This window comes from Garra rufa, chromosome 5 (genome assembly GCF_049309525.1).
Source record: "Garra rufa chromosome 5, GarRuf1.0, whole genome shotgun sequence".
Taxonomy (NCBI): domain Eukaryota; kingdom Metazoa; phylum Chordata; class Actinopteri; order Cypriniformes; family Cyprinidae; genus Garra; species Garra rufa.
The window spans coordinates 56,396,455-56,419,583 of NC_133365.1; the positions used below are offsets into that span (position 1 = coordinate 56,396,455).

The following is a 23,129-nucleotide window of genomic DNA, read 5'->3' on the forward strand; positions in this document are numbered from 1 at the left end:
AAATCCTAAATATTATTAGAATTTAAAATAGCTGTTCTTTATGCGAATATCTGTTAAAGTGTAATTTATTCCTGTGATCAAAGCTGCATTTTCAGCATCGTTACTGCAGTCTTCTGTGTCACATGATCCTTTAGAAATTGTTCTACTTGAGAACAACTCAGCTCAAGCTCAAAGACTGTTTGTAAATGTAATTGTCTTTTAAATATTCATTTTGCATGGCTAATAGAACATGTTAATCAATGCAACTTAATGCAGTCGCACATTTATTATTTTAATAGATATTTATTTAGAAGATCAAATTCAGATTGAAACTTCCAAATTGACATCTCATCACCAAACACTTTTAAGTTTAAAGCCTGCAACTAATTAAAACTATAAAACAGAGATTATTATAAAGAGCGCACAGATTAAATAATCTTAGTAAGAGTATAAGCAGCTTTTAAAATATAAAATATACTTAGATACAAAAGATCAATGCAGGTTAGGTTTAGATGAATCGCTGGTGGTTATTTCTACATTAACATCCAACAATGCATTTAATCTACTATGGAGGTGGTAAATAATTCAGTTTTTCATTTTTTTTAATTGCTTATACCTCATGTTAATTGCTTATTTTTGTTATAATGAAGCATAATTATTTTAACAATTATTTAGATTGATCTTAAATTAGATGAAAGCTTCCAGATCCAATCTCTTTTTTATATACACTGCACACAAGAAAGTTTTACATTTTAAAAAGTTCTTATATTCTGATCAAGACCGCATTTACTTGATCAAAAATACAGATATTGTGTACAAAAATGTAATATTGTGAATTATTATTACAGTTTAAAATAATGGTATTTTATATGAATATATTTTTAAATATCATTTATTCCTGTGATGCAAAGCTGATTTTTTTTATCAGTCATCAATTATCAATGTTGGATTTTTTTACATTTTTTTTTTCATTTATATTAGTATCTTTTTTTTTTGGAACCTGTTTTTTTTTTTTTTTTAGGATTTTCATGAATAAAAGGTTAAAAAGAACATCATTTATTCAACAATATAAGTCCTTGCTATCACTTTTTATCAATTTAACACATCCTTGGTGAATAAAAGTATTAATTTCTTTAAAAAAAAAAGGAAAAAATAATAATACTGACCTCTAACTTTTAGATGGTAGTTTATATTGTTACAAAATATTTATATTTTAAGAAAGCGCTGTTCTTTTCAACGTTTTATTTGTTAAAGAATCCTGGGGAAAAAAACAATATAACAATAATAATAAATCAGCATATTAGAATAATTTCTAAAGGATCATGTGACACTGAAGACTGCAGTAATGATGCTGAAAATTCAGCTTTGCATCACAGGAATAAATTATATTTTAAAATATATTCACATAAAAAGCTATTATTTTAAATTGAAATAATATTTCACAATATTACAGTTTTTTCTGTATTTTTTAACAAATAAATGCAGTGTTGATAAGCATAAGAAACCCTTAAAAATCTTACTGATCCCAAACTTTTAAGCAGCAGTGTACATTTCTCATCACTATTTAATAGTTTCTGAATATTCAGACTCTGAGCTGGAAATATTTATTAAAAACAGCCTTTAAGACGAGACACTGCAGGTGAAAAGGGTGAAAAAAAACACCTTATTTATAAAGTTGATTGATTAAATTGATAATTGCACACTTTTTTGTATTACAAGTTTTCTAAAATGTTGTTTAAAAATGCAAATGATCATTATTTAATGAAATATGCGCTAATTTGCATACATTTCTAGTACAAAAATCTAAACACTGGATGACGTCAGTTTCAAAAATTTTTTTTTTTTTTTTTTTTTTGACATTTTGTGTATCTTATTTTGTCACAATAATTCAGAAAAAAATTAGAACAGACAGGAAACATTATTTTATTTTTATTTTTTTTACTTTTTTTTGGAGGAATAAAATGTATAAAATCAAGCAAATTATATCTGAACAAATCCCTCTGTAAAAACCTTCAAGCATATAGACAGGAATACAAATGTAAAGTGTGGTGTGTGTAAGTGCTGCTGAAGTGGAGAACTATGGCTCAGTGTAGGAAAAAAAAACTCTTGGTCTTTAAAAATATGTATTGTAATTGAAATCTATTGACGCAAATAGATAAAGTGCAATAAAAGAAACACTTAACGTTGTTTTTTGGTGTTTTCTCTTCATTATTCTAAAAAAAAAAAACACTATGAAAAACCCAAAAGCCCAAAATCTCAAACTTGACAGATGCATGAAAAAACAGTGTTTGTGCCTGCAGTGTCTCTCCTTAAAGCAAACACAGATATTATAGAGCAAGATGATGACTGATTAACAGTTTATGATTTCTTTATGTAATAATAAAGCATGTGTTTGTTTATCCGCAGTGAGCTGAACAGTCTCTCTTCGCTGATCAAACCTCATCGTGACCTGCGTTTCAAACTGAAAACTGAACATCAAACGCAGCCTCAACCGAATCCATTTCTAGACGACCTTCACGACCCGGATCCCATCGAGACGCTCCACACACAGCGATACACACAATGCAGACGCTCACAGTCGTCTCAGGGGTTTAACATGTGTCACGTTCACATTCATCTGAGAACATGCACACACTCACACACACACATTTTTAAAATGTCATGCTCACTTCAAAGTGTTAATGCTGTTTCTGTGTCATTACAGTCTCTTGCAAAAGTATTCATACCCCTTCATTTTTTTCACATTTTGTTTTGTTGCGGCATTATGTTAAACTGCTTTAAATTAGTTTTTTTTCCACATTAATCTACATCTCATACTCCATAATGACAGCACAAAACATGTTTGTAACAACTTTGCAAGTTTATTAGAAATAAAAAACTGAAAAGATCCCGTTGCATAAGTATTCATACCCTTTTCTGGGACACTCCAAATGTATCTCAGGAGCATCATATTGCTTCTAGATGTTCCTACACTTGGAGTGGAGTTAAACTGTGGCAAATTCATTTGAATGAGTCTGATTTAGAAAGACACACACCTCTCAGAAAAGGTCTAACAGCTGAAAATGCAGATCAGAGCAAAAACCAAGATAACTGCCTGTAGAGCTCAGTGACAGACTTGCGTTAAGGCCATGATCTAGAGAAGAGTTCAGAAACAAATCTGCTGCATTGAAGGTTGACAGAAGCATTCTCCATAATGGAAGACGACTGGAACAACTAGGACTCTAGAAAATGTCCAAGCTGACAGAGATGGAGAGGAGAAAAGGTGAGGCAAAGAATGGCAGATAATTGCCAAATGCAGATGTGCAAAGATGCTCACATCAGACCCAAAAACACTTGAGGCTGTAAAGCTGCTTCAACTATGGACTGAGTTAAGGGTATGAATACTTATGCAATCTACTTATTTCAGTGTTTGATTTTTAATACATTTGTCAAATTTGCAAATCTGTTTTTTGCGTTGTCATTATTATGGTGTATGGAGTGTAAACTGATGTGGGGAAAAACTAATTTAAAGCAGTTTAACATAATGCTGCAACAAAACAAAATGTGAAAAAATGAAGGGGTATGAATACTTTTGCAAGGCACTGTATGTGTGAAATGTACTAGTGGTTTCTGAACTGTTTGAAAGTAAATCCTACTGGAGGTGACACTCGCAGAATCGTCACGTTTGTTTCGTACGGCGAAAACTGCAGCACTTTCAATCTCAGACTCACTCTATTCTCTTTCCAATTTAGCGTTTCCCGTCCCGGACATTCGTCTTCCTGTTGAAATATTTCCATCAGACACAGGCTGGGTTTCTGTCTCTCAGTTATAAAGCGGACGGCACGGGAACATTAGTGCGAGACGGACAATATTTCCCTTTCTCCGTCCCGAGCGCCGGCACAAACACAGGCCCGAGGCTTTATAAAGGTGTCCTGTGGCTTCATTTATAACGGGACGGTCATTAGAGAGCTGGGAGATCCATCTAGAGGGACACGTTCAGATCGAACGCTCCTCGATTTCAGAGCGCCTCCAGATAACAGAAGAGCGTCAGGAAGATGAACACAGCACTTCTGCTTCTGCTCTTCCTCTTCTTGCTTTCTCAAGCGTGTGACGAACACGATATAGTCCCATCAAACCATCAGAGATATGAAACGTCTCATGCATCGACTGGACTCACAGCTGGGGCAGATTTATATTCAGGTTTATTATGAGAACAAAACAGAACCAAGGCATTTCACATTGATAATCTTCAATATCATATACACTGTAAAAAGCCGTCACCAGTTTCAACTTAAAAACTTAAGTTCAGCAGCTGCCTTAACATTTCAAGGTCAATGCGTGACTCCTACATTTTCTTTCCAATTGCATTTTTGCAGTTAAAAATGCATACAAAATTATGCATTACGGCGAGACACTGCAGGTGAATAGGGTCAAAATGTTTTACTAATATTTGATAATATTTGATAATTTTTTGTACTACAAGTTTTCTAAAATGTTAGGTTTAAATATGCAAATGAGCCATTATTTAATAAATTTGCTCTGATTTGCAGACATTTCTAGTACAAAAAAAATCTAAACACTGGATGAAGTCAGTTTCAAAACCCCTTTTAATTTATTTTGACATATTAGAGAGTCAAATGTTTTTACAGAGGGGATTTTGGGTTTCAGAATTCAGAAAAACAGACAAAAAAACATATTTTTTACCATTTTTGGAAGAACAGAATGTTGTATAAAATCATGCAAATTCTATATGAACAAATGCCTCTGTAAAAACCTCCAGGATACAGACAAATGTAAAGTGTGGTGTGTGTAAGTGCTGCTGAAGTGGAGATATATGGCTCAGAGTAGGAGGAAAAAACTCTTGGCCTTTAAAAATATGGATTGTAATTGAAATCTATTGACACGAATCGATAAAGTGCTATAAAAGAAAGACTCAACAGTGTCTTTCGGATGTTTTCTTTCCACTAGTCTGAAAAAAGCACTTTATGAAACACCAAAAAGCCTCAAATCTCAAACTTGACAGGTGCATGAAAAAACTTTGTTTTTGCCTGCAGTGTCTGCCCTTAAATGCATAAAAAGATGTCAGATATACGAGTGTTTAGTGCTGTATCCCAGTAACATCCACATCTACTCCAGCGACGGATCGCAGCTCTAATCTCAGCATCCTTCATTACTCCTATGAGACTCCACTTCAGAGCTGCGTCAGTCAGAGAGATCGACAGACAGAGAGAGGAACGAACCACAGCGGCTCTAATTTACACAATGATAATCATTTGGCAGCTCAAGCATGCAGATAATCGCATGAGCGTCTGATGGAAAGCTCTAGCGGAGCGTGAACTGATGCCTCATCACAAACTCTCCGACACAAAGCCGTCCTTATTCCCATCGTAGCGACAAAGACCTCCGAACCCACGCACAGATCAACGCCGCTAAACGCAGGTTCAGTTTGAAAAATTGCAATTATATGGAAGACAATGGGATATCTGTAAAACGATAAGCGTGACTTTTGGTCCCACAATTTAGATTTTTTTCTTGCACTTCTGCATTTATATTTCACAATGCTGAATTGGAGATATGAAGTCGTAATGGTGAGTTATAGTCAAAACTCTGAGGAAAAAGGTGGAATTGCGATATATAAAGTCATAACTTCAAGATATAAAGTTAAAATTGCATCAGAATTACAATAATTGTGAGATATAAAATTATATATGCAAGATATAAAGTAACAAATTTAGAATTGACATATTGAGTTATATATGTGAGATATGAAGCAAGAAATGCATCAGAATTGCAAAAATTGTAAGATATAATTACAAAATATAAATAAAAATTGCATCAGAATTGCAATAAATGTGAGATATAAAATTATATATGCAAGATTTAAAGTTAGAATTCCAACAGAATTGTGATAATTGAGATATAAAGTCATAATTGCAAGATATAAATTTAGAATTGCATCAGAATTGCAATAATTGTGACATATAAAGTAATAATTGCAAAATATAAAGTTAGAATTGCATCAGAATTGCAATAATTGAGATATAAAGTAATAATTGCAAGATATAAAGTTAGAATTCCAACAGAATTGCAATAATTGTGAGATATAAAATTATATATGCAAGATATAAAGTAAGAATTCCAAAAGAATTGTGACATATAAAGTTATAAATGCAAAATATAAAGTTAGAATTGCAATAATTGTGAGATATAAAGTAAGAATTCCAACAGAACTGTGATAATTGTGACATATAACGTTATACATGCAAGATATAGAGTTAGAATTGCATCAGGATTGTGAGATATAAAGTAAGAAATGCACCAGAAATGCAATATATGTGATATATAAAGAAAGAAATATATCAGAATTGTGATAATTGAGATAATAAAGTCATAATTGCAAAATATAAATAGAGAATTGCATCAGAATTGCAATAATTGTGAGATATAAAGAAATAATTGCAATATAAAGTCATAATTGTGAGATATGAACTCAGAATTGCGAGATATAGTCATAATTGAGAGAAAAGCACAGTTGTGAAATTTGCAATTGCCTTTTTTTATATAAATAAAAAACATTATATAAGAGATATGAACGGTTGAAGTGTGACCTGTCGTTTGCTGAGCTTGAGTTCTGATTTTTGGTTCTGATTATAATGAATGTTTTCATTTCACGTTCTTTTCTTCAAAAACATTCACGCAGCTTCTACAGGTGACATGTGATTCATGTGAGACTAATAAATGATGACTGATAATGATATCAGGTTTAATTCTTCAGTCTGTAAGGTGTGTTTATGTTTGACATGCGGGAAGAGCGTCTCTAAACCCGTCAGAACAGATTCATCCGCTCAGTCTTTCAGCTGCTGTCAGCGCAGGATTGAAGCGTTCGAAAGCACAACGCCGCTTATATTGTCAAAGCTGACAGAAAAGCACATCATGAGGAGCAGCACGACTGACGCTCCATGAGAAAGAAAAACAGGCCACAAACAACAGAGAGATCTGCTGAAGATCCTGTCAGTCTGGAAAACTGTTCACAGCTGATTCAGGACTAGACCCGCCCACCCAGACAGAGACAGTCTGATTGACAGCTGAAGTGACCAATCACTGTGGTTTACCTTTTTAACTTACAATTGAGAGTTTATATCTCACAATTCTTCATTTCTTAGAACTGTGACTATTTCTCAGAATTGTGATGTAATTTCTCAGATTTGCAAGTTTATATCTCACAATTCTGACTGAATTTTTTTGAGTTGCGGCAATATCTCACAATTCTGACTTTTTAACTCGCAATTGTGATTTTGTATCTCACAATTTTGACTTAATTTCTCAGAATTGCGAGTTTATATCACAATTTTGACTTAATATTTTAGAATTGCAACTATTTCTCAGAATTGCGAGTTCATATCACAATTCGAACTTAATTTTTTTGAGTTGCGACAATATCTCACATTTCTGACTTTTTAACTCGCAATTGTGAGTTTGTATCTCACAATTTTGACTTAATTTCTTAGAATTGCAACTATTTCTTAGAATTGCAACTATTTCTCAGAATTGCGAGTTTATATCTCACAATTCCGACTTAATTTCTTGAAATTGCAACTATTTCTAAGAATTGTGAGTTCATATCACAATTCAAACTTAATTTTTTAGAGTTGCGACAATATCTCACAATTTTTAACTCGCAATTGTGAGTTTGTATCTTACAATTTTGACTTAATTTCTTAGAATTGCAATTATTTCTCAGAATTGCAAGTTCATATCACAATTCGAACTTAATTTTTTAGAGTTGCGACAATATCTCACAATTCTGACTTTTTAACTCGCAATTGTGAGTTTGTATCTCACACTTTTGACTTAATTTCTTAGAATTGCAACTATTTCTCAGAATTGCGAGTTTATATCTCACAATTTTGACTTATTTTTAAGAATTGCAACTATTTCTCAGAACTGTGAGTTCATATCACAATTCTGACTTAATTTCTTAGAACTGTGAGTTTATATCACTAATTCCACTTTAGTAAACAAACTACAATCTGAACTACAAACAAACAGGGTTAAAAACCTGGTGTAGAAACAACTTTCTGAAATTGCAAGCAAATTGCACAATTATAAAGTAATGACCCTTCGACAATCAAAAGATTAAAATAATATTTTCTAAAATGTACGACAAAATATTCTAAATCTTACTTAAGACAATAAGACAATAACTTTTTTCCCCAGTGTAGCTAAAACTAAAGCGATATAAAAACAAAATAGACATTAATTAAAATAAGAAAAAAACTTCTGATTTTCATTTAGTTTAACCTGAGCTACTAAAATAATGAAATAACTAAATAATATAACTGCATAAGCTAAAAATTAAAACTTAAAACTGATAAAAAGGACAAAAACTTTACAAAAAAAAATAATACTTTAAAATTACAATGAAAACAAATATCAAAGAAGTCAAAAGAAATTTACAAAAGTGATTTTATGCTTATAGAAACACATTAAATGTAAATAAAGTGTCAACTTTTAGTGTTTCAAATAAGTTTTGAGAATAAAATGTCAAACTTTGGTTGAAATAATGTTAGATAGTCAACACAATTTTTATGTAAAAATTCAAACAACTTATTCTGACTTGTACATATTAAAATATATAAAAGAATAAGGGAGCATTTTGTGTTTTAAAACAATTCTTACTGACAAATGGAAAAAAATGATGAAAGCTGTGGTGAAAGTAATTCGTCTTTTATTACGTCAAAAATGATTTTTGTTGTAAATATGCCTGACAAGATTGACACTGAATGACATTTTAGTGGGTGTCTTCTGTAAATTATGGAAAAAAATATGATATTTAGTTTTTGCTCAGAAGAACAAAAACAAAAATGCAATTAAATTAAACAGAAACTTTGAAATATTTTTTGAAATAAATTTTTTGGGAAAAACGACAATTTAAAGCAGTATTACATTTATTGTTTTTATGCGTAAACTCTTTTTCGTCTTTGACCCATGAACATTTTTATTACTAAAAACTAACTGAAATAAGAAAAAAACTCTAAAACATTTCTTATTTACAATCAGTTTACCTTAATATATTAAAATAACTACAACTGAAATAAAAAATACTACAATTTGAAAATGGGAAAATATTTAAATACAAAACAACTAAAAATATCTGAATGCACTGCAAAAAAAAAAAAAAAAAAAAAAGCTTTTCTTAGATTTTTTGTTTTGTTTCCAGCCAAAATATCTAAAAATTCTTAATTCAAGAAGGATTTTCTAGACGAGTAAAAATTATTGTCTTGTTTTCAGAAAAAACAAAACAAGTCAAGTTAAGTGCATTTTTGCTTGAAACTAAATAATCTGCCAATGCGGTAAGAAAAATCATCTTGTTTTCTGTTTGGCTGATTATTTAGCTTGTTTCAAGCAAAAACTCACTTAATTTTGACTTGTTTCTTCGAAAATAAGACAATACTTTTTACTCGTTTAGAAAATCCTTCTTAATTTAAGAATGTTTTGATATTTTGGCTGGAAACAAGACAACAAATCTAAGTAGGACAAGCATTTCTTTTGCAGTGTGGCGCTACAACAACACTGCTATTTAACAGCACCTGTACATCTCTCTCTCACGCTGTGTGTCTCAGATGGGTTCAGTAATGACTCTATCAGTCCTGTGAGAGACGGCAGGTCAGTCTGTCCCAGCAAACCCAGGGCTGTATCATCACCTCCTTCAGTTGAGCAGATCCATCACGTCTGTCCCCTCCTGACCTGCATTAGACATCCTCCAGCACCACTGACCGATAAATGATAGAGCTCTGACAACATTACAGCTCATTACAAACACAAACCTGCTCCTTCAGCACATTCAGCTACATCACCACTGACTCAATACTCAATAAACAAATAGGAAATATACTCCTAAATATGAAGTCATTTCTGCAACACTAGCAGGGAAGAGAATCAGACGCTGACACTTAGGTCTCTCAAAATAGAATCATAAACAACAGAAAATAGTCTGTATTTTTAACATTTTTACAATTTAGACAATTTACAAATAAATAAACAAATAAATATTTACTTTAAAATACATTATACTGTTTTTACAAAACCAGTCTTAAGTAGCACAGGTACAAAAGTACATTGTATATGTTAAAATTATAGATTTTTCTTTTATGCCAAAAATCATTAGGATATTAAGTAAAGATCATATTCCATGAACATATTTTGCAAATTTCCTACCGTAAATATCTTAAAGGAACACTCCACCTTTTTTGGAAATAGGCTCATTCTCCAACTCCCCCCGAGTTAATAAGTTGATTTTTACCGTTTTGAAATCCATTCAGCCGTTCTCCTGTTCTGGCGATATCACTTTTAGCATAGCTTAGCATAGATCATTGAATCCTATGAGACCAATAGCATCACGTTCAAAAATGACCAACGAGTTTCCATATTTGTCCTATTCCAAACTTGACTCTTCTGTAGAACTACACTCCCATTCCGGCGTAATAGTCAAGGAAGTTTGCTACTTGGAGCACACACACACACACACACACACACACACACGCACACGCACACGCACACGCACACGCACACGCACACGCACGAGCGCACGCACACACACACACACACACACACACACACACACACACACACACACACACACACACACACACACACACTTAAAGCTGTATTATGATGTTGAGATCTGATGGAGCTGAACCGTTTCTACCTGATCTGAAATGAGACGCATCAAACCTCAATCATCTAGAAATGACCACAATGTCCAGAGAACACTCCGATGTGTTTGACCTACACGTCTGCACTAATAAATAACCCGTCTAGACACATCAACACAAAGATGAATCTGCTGCACTTGATCCTTCTGTCCTGATGTTAAAGGAGGAGTTCACTTCCAGAACAAAAACAGTTCAAGACAGTTAGGGTATGTCAAAAAACTCATCTAATTTTCTCCTCCAACTTCAAAATCGTCTTTATTCGTTGTATAAAAATAATAGTCAAAATAGTTATAAATTTGTTGTTTAACCTTTTTTGTTAAAAAGTGTCTGATCTTCTTTGCTTGTTCACTTTGTAAACACTTTTGCAGCGATGTAGGGCGAGTTTATATCTAGAAATTCTGACTTTATAACTCGCAATTGTGCGTTTATATCTCACAGTACTGAGACAAAAAATTTAAAATTAAATAAAAGTAAATTTTGCTGGAATTTTTTTATTTTCAGAGTTTGAGTAGAATTTGAAATGATGCAGAGTTGCATTTGGATTTTGAATAAGGAAGTAGAATTAATTAAATGCATATTGAGCTGTTATTTTTTTTTAGCAAAGCAAAGTTTGCAGTGCACTGCAAAAAATGCTTTCTAGCTTAGATTTTTTGTCTTGTTTCCAGCCAAAATATTCAAAAATTCTTAAATCAAGAAGGATTTTCTAGATGAGTAAAAATGGTCTCGTTTTCAGAAAAAAAAAAGTCAAAATTAAGTGCATTTTTGCTTGAAACAAGCTAAATAATCTGCCAATGGGGTAAGCAAAATTATCTTGTTTTCTGTTTGAAATAAGATTTTTTTGCTTTCACCCATTGGCAGATTATTTAGCTTGTTCTAAGCAAAAACTCACTTAATTTTGACTTGTTTTTTCTGAAAACAAGAAAATAATTTTTACTCATTTAGAAAATCCTTCTTGGTTTAAGAATTTTTAGATATTTTAGCTGGAAACAAGACAAAATCTAAGCTAGAAAATCATTTTTTGCAGTGTGGAAGCCCGTTTTCGCCACTGAATAAAATATAAAAAATGGTATTGTGGCTTATCTCACAATTCTGAAATTTTTCTGAAATAAAGTCGCAATTGCATGATTCACAATTATTAATTGCATAGCAGTAACACACTGCAAAAAGTGCTTTTCTTACTTAGATTTTTTGTCTTGTTTCTAGAAAAAATATCAAAAAATTTTGAAAATAAAATCAAGAAGGATTTTCTAGGTGAGTAAAAATTGTCTTGTTTTTTTAGAAAGAACAAGTCAAAATTAAGTGTGTTTTTGCTTGAAACAAGCAAAATAATCTGCCAATGGTTCAACCCTTCTTCCTCGGCTGGAATCGTTTGAAGCTGCATTTAAACTGCATTTTGGAAATTTAGACTTGTGGACACCATAGAAGTCCACAATATGAAGAGAAATCCTGAAATGTTTTCCTCAAAAAACATATATATATATATATATTTTACGACTGAAGAAAGAGACATGAACAGGGGGTGAGTACATTTTTGTTCTGAAAGTGAACTTCTCCATTAATCTAAAGTTGACCTGATCTGCTCCAGGATGAATGTGGTTCCTCATTAGAGTCAGCGTCATAACAAAACAGACACAAACACCAATCTGGACGCGTCTGTTATCCTCGGCCCGCTTCCATTCGCCAGCGCCGGCTTATTGTGTCTGTCAGCGTGGAGCGCACATGAATAATTCAGCCTCTGCCGCCGCGTTTGGCTTCGGAAAACCCATTTACATGAAAAACCCCATCCGTGTTCCCCTGATGAGAAAACAGCTCCAAGTTGGTGGACGCTCCAGGATGGGTCATACTAGCTGGTTGACTGGTTAATAACCAGCTAGAAACCAGTTACCATGTTCCAAAATCACAGTTTGTGGTTAAATCAACAGTTGCTGACAATAAGCATCGGCACGCAGAGTCAGCTGGAAATCACAGTGAGTTTGTGTTTCTGAGGGACTGACAGGAATATGGAACTGCAAATGTATCAAAGCTTTAACAAATATCCAGAAACAAAAGCGCCGGTCTTTAATCCTTGTCTGGGAAAGGACCCTCCGGCAAACACGAGCACTGTTAACACTGCAGTGACCCGAACAAACAGAAGCATAAACCAGCCGCTCACTATGAGTGTCTAAATCACATGAACACACAGCTAACTTAACTGGAACGACAGGAAGATGAATTTACTGAATTGCAATTCAAAGAAATTCAACACAGGTGATGCATTCTGGCAAATGAAGTGTTCCTCCACCCTCATTCACACGTTTATTCAGTCAATGTTGCTAAAACACTAGAATAAAATGACTTTTCTAAGTTGTAAATAAAGCAAACATCACGTTTTACAAGAAAATAATACACAAAATTTAATTAATTATTTTTTTTTTTAAGGTAATTGGTTGCAATCAATTTATTTTAGCTGCATTTAAATAAAAAAAATGTTGAAAGTTAGTAAACTAAATTTATTTAAATGTGACTTTGTATCTCACAATTCTGGCTTTTTCTAGCAATTGCATCTTTGTATCTCGTGATAATAAAGACTGCTTCAAAGAAGACAGTGTAGATATATCAACTAATTAAAATTATCATCTCAATACACATTTCTATGAGCATTTCATAATCTTTTTACAAATTTTATAGTGTATTATACATATCATTGATGTACTAATATAGTTTTTGTAAATATTTTAAATTAGTTTTCATTTTGATGTTTTCCTGTTTATTTTTCATTTTTATTTTTAATAATGTATTTTTTATTAATATTACATTTAAATTTTTAGTAATTTGCTGTATGTTTTGGGAATTTGGGAAACTATTTTTAATATGTCTATATAGTTTTTATTATATTATTATTAATATTAATATTATATTATTTTTTTTAGTACTGAACTTTAACCAATTTAACCATTTCTCAATTGCCTATAAACCTAAAAATGGCTGTTGTGTAAAACCTATAGATAACCTTTGTACACAAAGCATGAGTCAAATCTATGAAATTTGCAATTCTGACTTTTTTTTTCAGTTGCAACTTTGTATCTCTGAATTCAATTTTCTTTCTCGCAATTGCAACTTTGTATCTCGCAATTCTAACTTTTTCACACAATTGCGACTGTATTTCACACACTGTAAAAAGATTTCACCAGTTTCAACTTAAAAACCTAAGTTCAACAGTTCCCTTAAAATTAAGTTAAACCAACTTAAAAAACTACAAGTTATTTCAACTCACAACAATAAAATTAGTTAAAATGACTTGTACTTTTAAGTTGATTTAACTTATGAGTTGAAATTACGTTCAGTTTTAAGTTGATTTAACTTAAAATGTGAAGGCAGCTACTGAACTTAAGTTAAGCTGAAACTGGTGACCACTTTTTTACAGTGCAATTCTGACTTTTTTTTCTCAGAACTGTGAGATATAAACTTGCAATTGAGAGTTATAAAGTTCAGTTCTGAGGAAAAAAAACTGATATGTTTACAGAATTGCAAGTTTATGTCACAATTCTGACTTAACTTGCAATTGTGATTTTATATCACGCAATTGCGACTTTATTTCTCAGAATTTACATCGTACAATTCAAAGAAAAAAAGTCAGAATTGTGAGATAAGCTGCAAAAAACTTTTTTATTATTTATTTTTTAAGTGCCAGAAACAGGCTTCCACACAAATCAACATTGGTAAACTTTGCTTTGCTAAAAAAATACAGCTCAATATGAGTTTCATTAATTCTTACATTGAAAATCCAACTGCAATTTTGCATCATTTCAAAATCAACTCAAACTCTGAGGGTGAGGTACAGTCCAGCTGTTTTAAGTGCTTAAATAAAATGTTTTTGCTTAAATTTTTGGAGCGTTTGTCCTGTCTAATTTTACTGAACAGAAACATCAGTCTTTTCACATCTACTAAAAAAACACAAAACATAAAACCGCTCGCAATTCCTTGCAATATCAATTCAGAATCCGGATTGGTTTTTAACACTAGTTTCTGCATTAAACACACAGTGAGGAGGAAAATAAGCTGTGTTAAAGCAAAGCCTGACGTATTTCCACTGATAACAGTTTTCCACAAAGCGCCGGTAATGGAGGAGCGAAGCAGCTGTAGATGTGAACATCTCAAACGCGCAACAATAAATGTGCAAATGAGACATTTCAGCACAAAAGGCATCTTGTAGTGAAGCGTAGGACTGTGTCGGGATCCTGTAGCCGCGCTCTCCTTCTCTAACACGCTTTGGCTTCACTCAAGCCTGCTTAAATACAAATAAGCAATCGCAGCTTTTCTATTATTGCACATGAATTATTGAGTAACACGAGCGGCGTGTTTACAGCTACGACTGCTGCAGAGAGAGAGAGAGAGAGAGAGAGATGGGCAGAGGGAAGAGAGCGGTGTGGTGACAGCAGCTGATTTGGTCCCGTCACTCAGACAGCAGCATTAGCATTCCTAAAGATGTCCCATGATTCCCGGCGGAGACGCCCGTCCCGCTCCCATCAGCCTCGGCTGACACATCCTGAGAGGAAACACTCGCAAACCCAACAAAAGAGCAGCCGCTGCTGAGAAACACCCAGAGCTTCTGTTTCTGCAGAATGAATGCGATTTAACACCGATCCAAAAGAGACATGCTTTGGTCAATCCAGTGCTCCAGCGGTGGTCAAGAAACAGATGGGACATATTTAAGAAAAACTAAATTAAATGAGGACACAATATAGGCTTCTACTGTTTTTATAATTTAAAATGAAACCTGAAAACTAAAAGAAAATGAATTGCACTTTTTCTTAATATTATTCTATAATTATATGATTTTTTAATGTCAAATAATGACATAATTATAACATATATTATAAATTGTGTGTTTATAAAGTGTGATATAAAAAATCGTAAACTTATTTTATTTCAACTAGTTGAAATAAAATAAGTTTAAGGTTTTTTTTATATCATACTTTTATATCATGTTGATTTTGTCAACAATAAAAAATTTGCTTTTCAATAAAAAATTACAGCTCAATATGCTCTTACTCATTAATTCTACTTCTAATTCTAAAAATAAAGGTTCCAAATAAAGGTTTGCATGCCATAGAAGAACCATTGTTAATTCTCAACTAAAAACTAAAACTATATAGACACTGAAAAACTAATAAAATAAATGACAAAAACACACACATAAAAAATAAAAACTTTAACTGAAACAGAAAATATAAAAAAAGCTAATTTAAAATGTTTACAAAAAGTATAATAGTAAACTATAATAGTTTTAAAAGATACTATTTCAGTCTTTCTACTTCAAAATGTCATATTTAATTAAATGTTATTTGGCATTTCTTTGTAATTATTTCTAAAATTTAGCAGTTGCGTGTGTGCATTCATTCACACACAATAAGAGATGAATATATCATGTATCTGATCCAGAAAATCCGTCCAGATGACAGAATAATCGTAAAAATATGAGACAGTTTGTGTTGATCCGTGTCTTATTAAAGTGAATATGATAATTAAATTACAGACTGTTAATTACACAGATGAGATTAAAGGATAGAAACACTTTCAGAGAGACACGCGGGCTGTGTTCCAAACACTAGTGAGCTGCCTACATAGACGCCTTCTGAGAGAGCACCACTGAAATAAAGCACAATCATTTACAACACATGCAAACAATGAGTGATTATTATTATTATTATTTTATTTTTTTAAATGAATATGCACTTCTTGTACTGAATGATGCATTTGTCTCAATTCATCTGCTGTTTTAAACCAGAGTTAGCATCAGAATTATAATGGTACTGGAAGTGACATGCACTTTAGGGAGCTCACTAGGGTTTAGGACAGAGGCTAAGGGGTTAAAAGATCACTGAGATTTAACTGCACTGACACTGTCAGATGAGAACAAAACTAGAACTAAATTGATCTGAATAATGACTCTATTGTCTGCTGTACATCTGCTTTACAGCTGAATTTGAATATGCCTCATAATTGATGAATTTTTCAACAATACTGTTCTTTTGCTGTTTCGTAATGCCTTGAGAGAATCTGTTCATGTGTTTAAATCTCAGTCTCGCTGCACTGCTGTCAGACTCAGATCCTGGCCTGGATCTGTCTGTGTGTGGATTGGGATTCACTGACAGCTGTGTGCATCACTCATGTCTCCTCCATTCAACTGGTCATATCATAAACAAGATACATCTTATCATTTATAAACACATATAAATGCTTCAAATCTGCTTATAGAGCATCTTCTCTGGTCTCGTCTTCATCTCAGATCATCTCCTATGATTTCATTAGCATCTCCTCTGGCCTTATCCTTGTCTCAGAGCATCTCTTCTGGTCTCATCTGCATCTCAGAGTGTGACCTCTAGTCTCATCTGTGTCTTAGAGTGTCTTCTCTGGTCTCATCAGTGTCTTAGAGCATCTCCTTGGGTCTCAGCAACATCCCAGAACGTCTCCTCTGGACTCATCAGTGTCTTAGAGCATCTCCTCTGGACTCATCAGTGTCTTAGAGCATCTCCTTGGGTCTCAGCAACATCCCAGAACGTCTCCTCTGGACTCATCAGTGTCTTAGAGCATCTCCTCTGGACTCATCTGTGTCTTAGAGTGTATTCTCTGGTCTCATCAGTGTCTTAGAGCATCTCCTCTGGTCTCATCAGTGTCTTAGAGCATCTCCTTGGGTCTCAGCAACATCCCAGAACGTCTCCTCTGGACTCATCTGTGTCTTAGAGTGTCTTCTCTGGTCTCATCAGTGTCTTAGACTCTCATTGAGTCTCAGCAACATCCCAGAACGTCTCCTCTGGACTCATCAGTGTCTTAGAGCATCTCCTCTGGACTCATCAGTGTCTTAGAGCATCTCCTCTGGACTCATCAGTGTCTTAGAGCATCTCCTCTGGACTCATCAGTGTCTTAGAGCGTCTCCTCTGAACTCATCTGTGTCTTAGAGTGTCTCCTCTGGACTCATCAGTGTCTTAGAGCATCTCCTCTGGACTCATCAGTGTCTTAGAGTGTCTTCTCTGGACTCATCAGTGTCTTAGAGCGTCTCCTCTGGACTCATCAGTGTCTTAGAGCATCTCCTCTGGACTCATCAGTGTCTTAGAGCGTCTCCTCTGGACTCATCTGTGTCTTAGAGTGTCTCCTCTGGACTCATCAGTGTCTTAGAGCATCTCCTCTGGACTCATCAGTGTCTTAGAGTGTCTTCTCTGGTCTCATCAGTGTCTTAGAGCATCTCCTTGAGTCTCAGCAACATCCCAGAACGTCTCCTCTGGACTCATCAGTGTCTTAGAGCATCTCCTCTGGACTCATCAGTGTCTTAGAGCATCTCCTCTGGACTCATCTGTGTCTTAGAGTGTCTCCTCTGGACTCATCAGTGTCTTAGAGCATCTCCTTGGGTCTCAGCAACATCCCAGAACGTCTCCTCTGGACTCATCAGTGTCTTAGAGCATCTCCTCTGGACTCATCTGTGTCTTAGAGTGTCTTCTCTGGTCTCATCAGTGTCTTAGAGCATCTCCTCTGGACTCATCAGTGTCTTAGAGCATCTCCTCTGGACTCATCTGTGTCTTAGAGTGTCTTCTCTGGTCTCATCAGTGTCTTAGACTCTCATTGAGTCTCAGCAACATCCCAGAACGTCTCCTCTGGACTCATCAGTGTCTTAGAGCATCTCCTCTAGTCTCATCTGTGTCTTAGAGTGTCTTCTCTGGTCTCATCAGTGTCTTAGACTCTCATTGAGTCTCAGCAACATCCCAGAACGTCTCCTCTGGACTCATCAGTGTCTTAGAGCATCTCCTCTGGACTCATCAGTGTCTTAGAGCATCTCCTCTGGACTCATCAGTGTCTTAGAGCATCTCCTCTGGACTCATCAGTGTCTTAGAGCGTCTCCTCTGAACTCATCTGTGTCTTAGAGTGTCTCCTCTGGACTCATCAGTGTCTTAGAGCATCTCCTCTGGACTCATCAGTGTCTTAGAGTGTCTTCTCTGGACTCATCAGTGTCTTAGAGCGTCTCCTCTGGACTCATCAGTGTCTTAGAGCATCTCCTCTGGACTCATCAGTGTCTTAGAGCGTCTCCTCTGGACTCATCTGTGTCTTAGAGTGTCTCCTCTGGACTCATCAGTGTCTTAGAGCATCTCCTCTGGACTCATCAGTGTCTTAGAGTGTCTTCTCTGGTCTCATCAGTGTCTTAGAGCATCTCCTTGAGTCTCAGCAACATCCCAGAACGTCTCCTCTGGACTCATCAGTGTCTTAGAGCATCTCCTCTGGACTCATCAGTGTCTTAGAGCATCTCCTCTGGACTCATCTGTGTCTTAGAGTGTCTCCTCTGGACTCATCAGTGTCTTAGAGCATCTCCTTGGGTCTCAGCAACATCCCAGAACGTCTCCTCTGGACTCATCAGTGTCTTAGAGCATCTCCTCTGGACTCATCTGTGTCTTAGAGTGTCTTCTCTGGTCTCATCAGTGTCTTAGAGCATCTCCTCTGGACTCATCAGTGTCTTAGAGCATCTCCTCTGGACTCATCAGTGTCTTAGAGCATCTCCTCTGGACTCATCAGTGTCTTAGAGCATCTCCTCTGGACTCATCAGTGTCTTAGAGCATCTCCTCTGGACTCATCTGTGTCTTAGAGCATCTCCTCTGGACTCATCTGTGTCTTAGAGCATCTCCTCTGGACTCATCTGTGTCTTAGAGCATCTCCTCTGGACTCATCTGTGTCTTAGAGCATCTCCTCTGGACTCATCTGTGTCTTAGAGTGTCTCCTCTGGACTCATCAGTGTCTTAGAGCATCTCCTTGGGTCTCAGCAACATCCCAGAACGTCTCCTCTGGACTCATCAGTGTCTTAGAGCATCTCCTCTGGACTCATCTGTGTCTTAGAGTGTCTTCTCTGGTCTCATCAGTGTCTTAGAGCATCTCCTTGAGTCTCAGCAACATCTCAGAATGTCTCCTCTGGACTCATCAGTGTCTTAGAGCATCTCCTTTGGACTCATCAGTGTCTTACAGCATCTCCTTGGGTCTCAGCAACATCTCAGAACGTCTCATCTGGCCTCATAAGTGTCTTAGAGCAGCGGTTCCCAATTCCAGTCCTCGCGACCCACCGCTCTACACATTTTGTGTGTTTCACGCATCGCTTCCGACGTTTGTTCTATTCCAACGTTACTGCCCTTCGAAGTGGACATCACAGGATATTCCGCCATTATTCATTAGTTCGAAGCGAGCGTATGTGTTCCATTTGAAGGTCATTAAAGCGTGCGAGACGTAAATTTAAAATGCATTTATTTACAGATGCACTTATGTCACACTTCTCTAGTAAGTTTCATCTGTGTGTGAAGACGCCACATGCGGTGACGTAGCGCAAATATGTGAATGAATGTTTCGAAGTATAGTAAACAGATTTCCCCCGCTTAGGGAGCAGGGAGGAATGAACACTTTGCAGGGACCATGTCAATCGGATCGCAGTTCCTGCACGGACCTCAATTCTAATGATCTGGTTATCTGAATCAGGTGTGTTATCTAAGAGAGACATGCAAAATGTGCAGAGCGGTGGGGCGCGAGGACTGGAATTGGGAACCGCTGTCTTAGAGCATCTCCTTGAGTCTCAGTAACATCTCCTCTGGCCTAATCATCATCTCAGGGCATCTCCTCCAGTCTCATCCTAGTCTCAAAGTATTGCCCTTTGGTGCATCTCAGAGCATCTCCTCCAGTTTTAGCAACATCTCAGAACATCTCCTCTGGTGGACTCATCCTCATCTCAGAGCATCTCCTCTGGTCTCTTCAGTGTCTCAGAGCATCTCCTCTGGTCTCTTCAGTGTCTCAGAGCATCTCCTCTGGTCTCTTCAGTGTCTCAGAGCATCTCCTCTGGTCTCTTCAGTGTCTCAGAACATCTCCTCTGGTCTCTTCAGTGTCCCAGAACATCTCCTCTGGTCTCTTCAGTGTCTCAGAGCATCTCCTCTGGTCTCTTCAGTGTCTCAGAGCATCTCCTCTGGTCTCTTCAGTGTCTCAGAGCATCTCCTCTGATCTCTTCAGTGTCTCAGAGCATCTCCTCTGGTCTCTTCAGTGTCTCAGAGCATCTCCTCTGATCTCTTCAGTGTCTCAGAGCATCTCCTCTGGTCTCTTCAGTGTCTTAGAGCATCTCCTTGGGTCTCAGCAACATCTCGGAGCATCTCCTCTGGTCTCATCAGTGTCTTAGAGCATCTTTGTTTAATCTCCTCCGGTCTCAGAACGTCTCCTCTGGTCTCATCCTCATCCAAGAGCATCTCCTCAGGTCTCAGCAACATCTCAGAATGTCTCATCCTAGTCTCAGATTGTCTCCTCTGGTCTCGTCCTTGTCTCTCATTTATCCGGGATGGATTGAGTTCACACTCAGGCTCCGTGGAGAGCAGCTTTTGTGTGTCTGTCAGGACAGCTATTGACTTTAATAGAGTGAGTGATGGTTAACTCTGCAGCACTTTTGTTGAGCGCTGACAGCAGTAATGAGACCGCGAGTGTCTCTCCATGGGCATTATGGGACGTCTGAACACCAGGCTCACATAAACCCCATTAAATATCACAGCTCCGCTCAAGCCCTAGCCGCACCGAGGCAACCGCTGTTTCTGCGCAGTGAACACGGGCGCCGTCTGCGCCGCTTGCCGCAGGGATCCGTGATTAAAACAGCAGGAACCGCAGAGGAACCGCAGAGCTTTACTCTCATTCCTGCTTAATTAAAACCTTCGCTTGAGTGTCAAACTGCCGCTAATAGTTTTTTGATTGACATGACATCGAGATTCAGGTATTTTTAATCTTCTCACATTTCTGTGGGAAACTTTCATCAACAGCAGATGGTTTTTGGCAGAAGTTTCATTAGCGGCAGACAGATTGATCCCAAACCTCCCACAAACACACACTAATGTGGAACGTGCATCCGTGTATCAGTGTGTTTCACAACAGATGCTTGCAGGAACATTTTAGGTTCAACTTCACGTTCTACAGCGGCTGATGATCCCATACAGCTATATATAGTTGTTACTCAAAAGGCAACAAAATACATTCACATTCCTATGAGTATGAATGCTTGAAACAATACAAAAGACATACATTTATTTTAAAATCTACACTAGCAATATTTTGCTATATTTTGAAATAAACACTACTGTTTTCTTTTCTGTTCACCAAGGCTGCTTTTATTTGATCAAAAATACGGTAGAAATTGTAAAATATTAATATAGCTGTTTTCTATGTGAATATCTGATCAAATGTAATTGATTGTTGTGATCAAAGCTGAATTTTTAGCATCATTACTCCAGTCTTCAGTGTCATGTGATCCTTCAGAAATCATTCTAATTTGCTGATTTGCTGCTCAAGCATCATCTCTGATTATTATCCGTGTTAAAAACAGTTGTGCTGCCCAATATTGTTGTGCAAACTGTCATACATGTTATCTTTTAGCATTTACAGATGAATAGCAAGTTCAAAAGCACAGTATTTATTTGATATAGAAAGTTTTTGTAACATTATAAATGTCTTTACTGGTACTTTTAATCAATTTCACTCTCTAAGCATCATTTCTGCCGTCCAGTGACAGAATCTCAGTACGTGACTGTTAATTAAGATCATACAATTAAGATTTCAAACTTCATTAGATCCTCAAATAAGCTGAGGAACTGCTGTCTTCATTTCTAGATATCAGATGAGCGTGATCAGATGAAAGTGCTGCAGGAAATGTGTGAATGAACGAAACCTCGTTACCGACCCATAAACTGAAGAGCTGCAGGAAATCAGCATGTGACACAGAAACCTGGCTGACCAATGAGAGACTGGGGGTGGAGCTTCCTAACGCATCGTCATATAAAAGTAGAAAGCAGTCGTTCTGTATGAGAGTCACGGCAGGTTCAGACAGAGTCTCACACTCCTCTGAACACCTAGAGAACATCTCTGCATCCCGTCGGAATCTAGTCTCTCTCTTCACATAAAGCCCTGGATCAGTGCTCTACACGCACTGCAAAGCATTCTGGGTAAAATTCTTAGAGATCACACAGATCTGAATCTCAAGACTAAACCTCACAAACTCACATGCTCTGAAACAAACACACACACACAGACACGTCTGCAGCAAACAGCTGTGAAGCGCGAGCGAGCGCCTGCGTGAATGCGTGTGCATGCGTGCAGATGAAGGATGCTCACAGGTCTCAGATCAGCACATGAGCGTGTCGAGCGTGTCGGATCTTACCGAGCTGCAGCAGGATGAGTTGAGCCATGGCCTGACTGTTTCCCGCCTCGTTCTCAGCGATACACTGATAGAAACCCTCATCCGAGCGAACCAGACCCAGAATCTGGAGATGACCGCCATCCTGCACATCACACATAAGACAAAATTACTCACATTGCACATCAGACTTCAGGACATTCTCACATGCATTTTTGAGATATTAGCACACAAAAAATCTACTAACTATAAGTTTTTGGTAAGATATTTTAACAGGAATACAATTGAAAATATAG

At 36.2% G+C, this 23,129-nt stretch overlaps 1 protein-coding gene across 1 annotated transcript in view; it reads right to left on the reverse strand.

The window, feature by feature from the left end:
- LOC141334953 (netrin receptor DCC-like) overlaps positions 1-23,129 on the reverse strand; it is a 154,435-nt gene that overhangs the window by 90,181 nt on the left and 41,125 nt on the right. Inside the window, exon 6 of the mRNA XM_073840174.1 lies at positions 22,858-22,978. Coding sequence (XP_073696275.1) covers positions 22,858-22,978 — 121 coding nt within the window. The remainder of the gene's footprint in view (positions 1-22,857; positions 22,979-23,129) is intronic.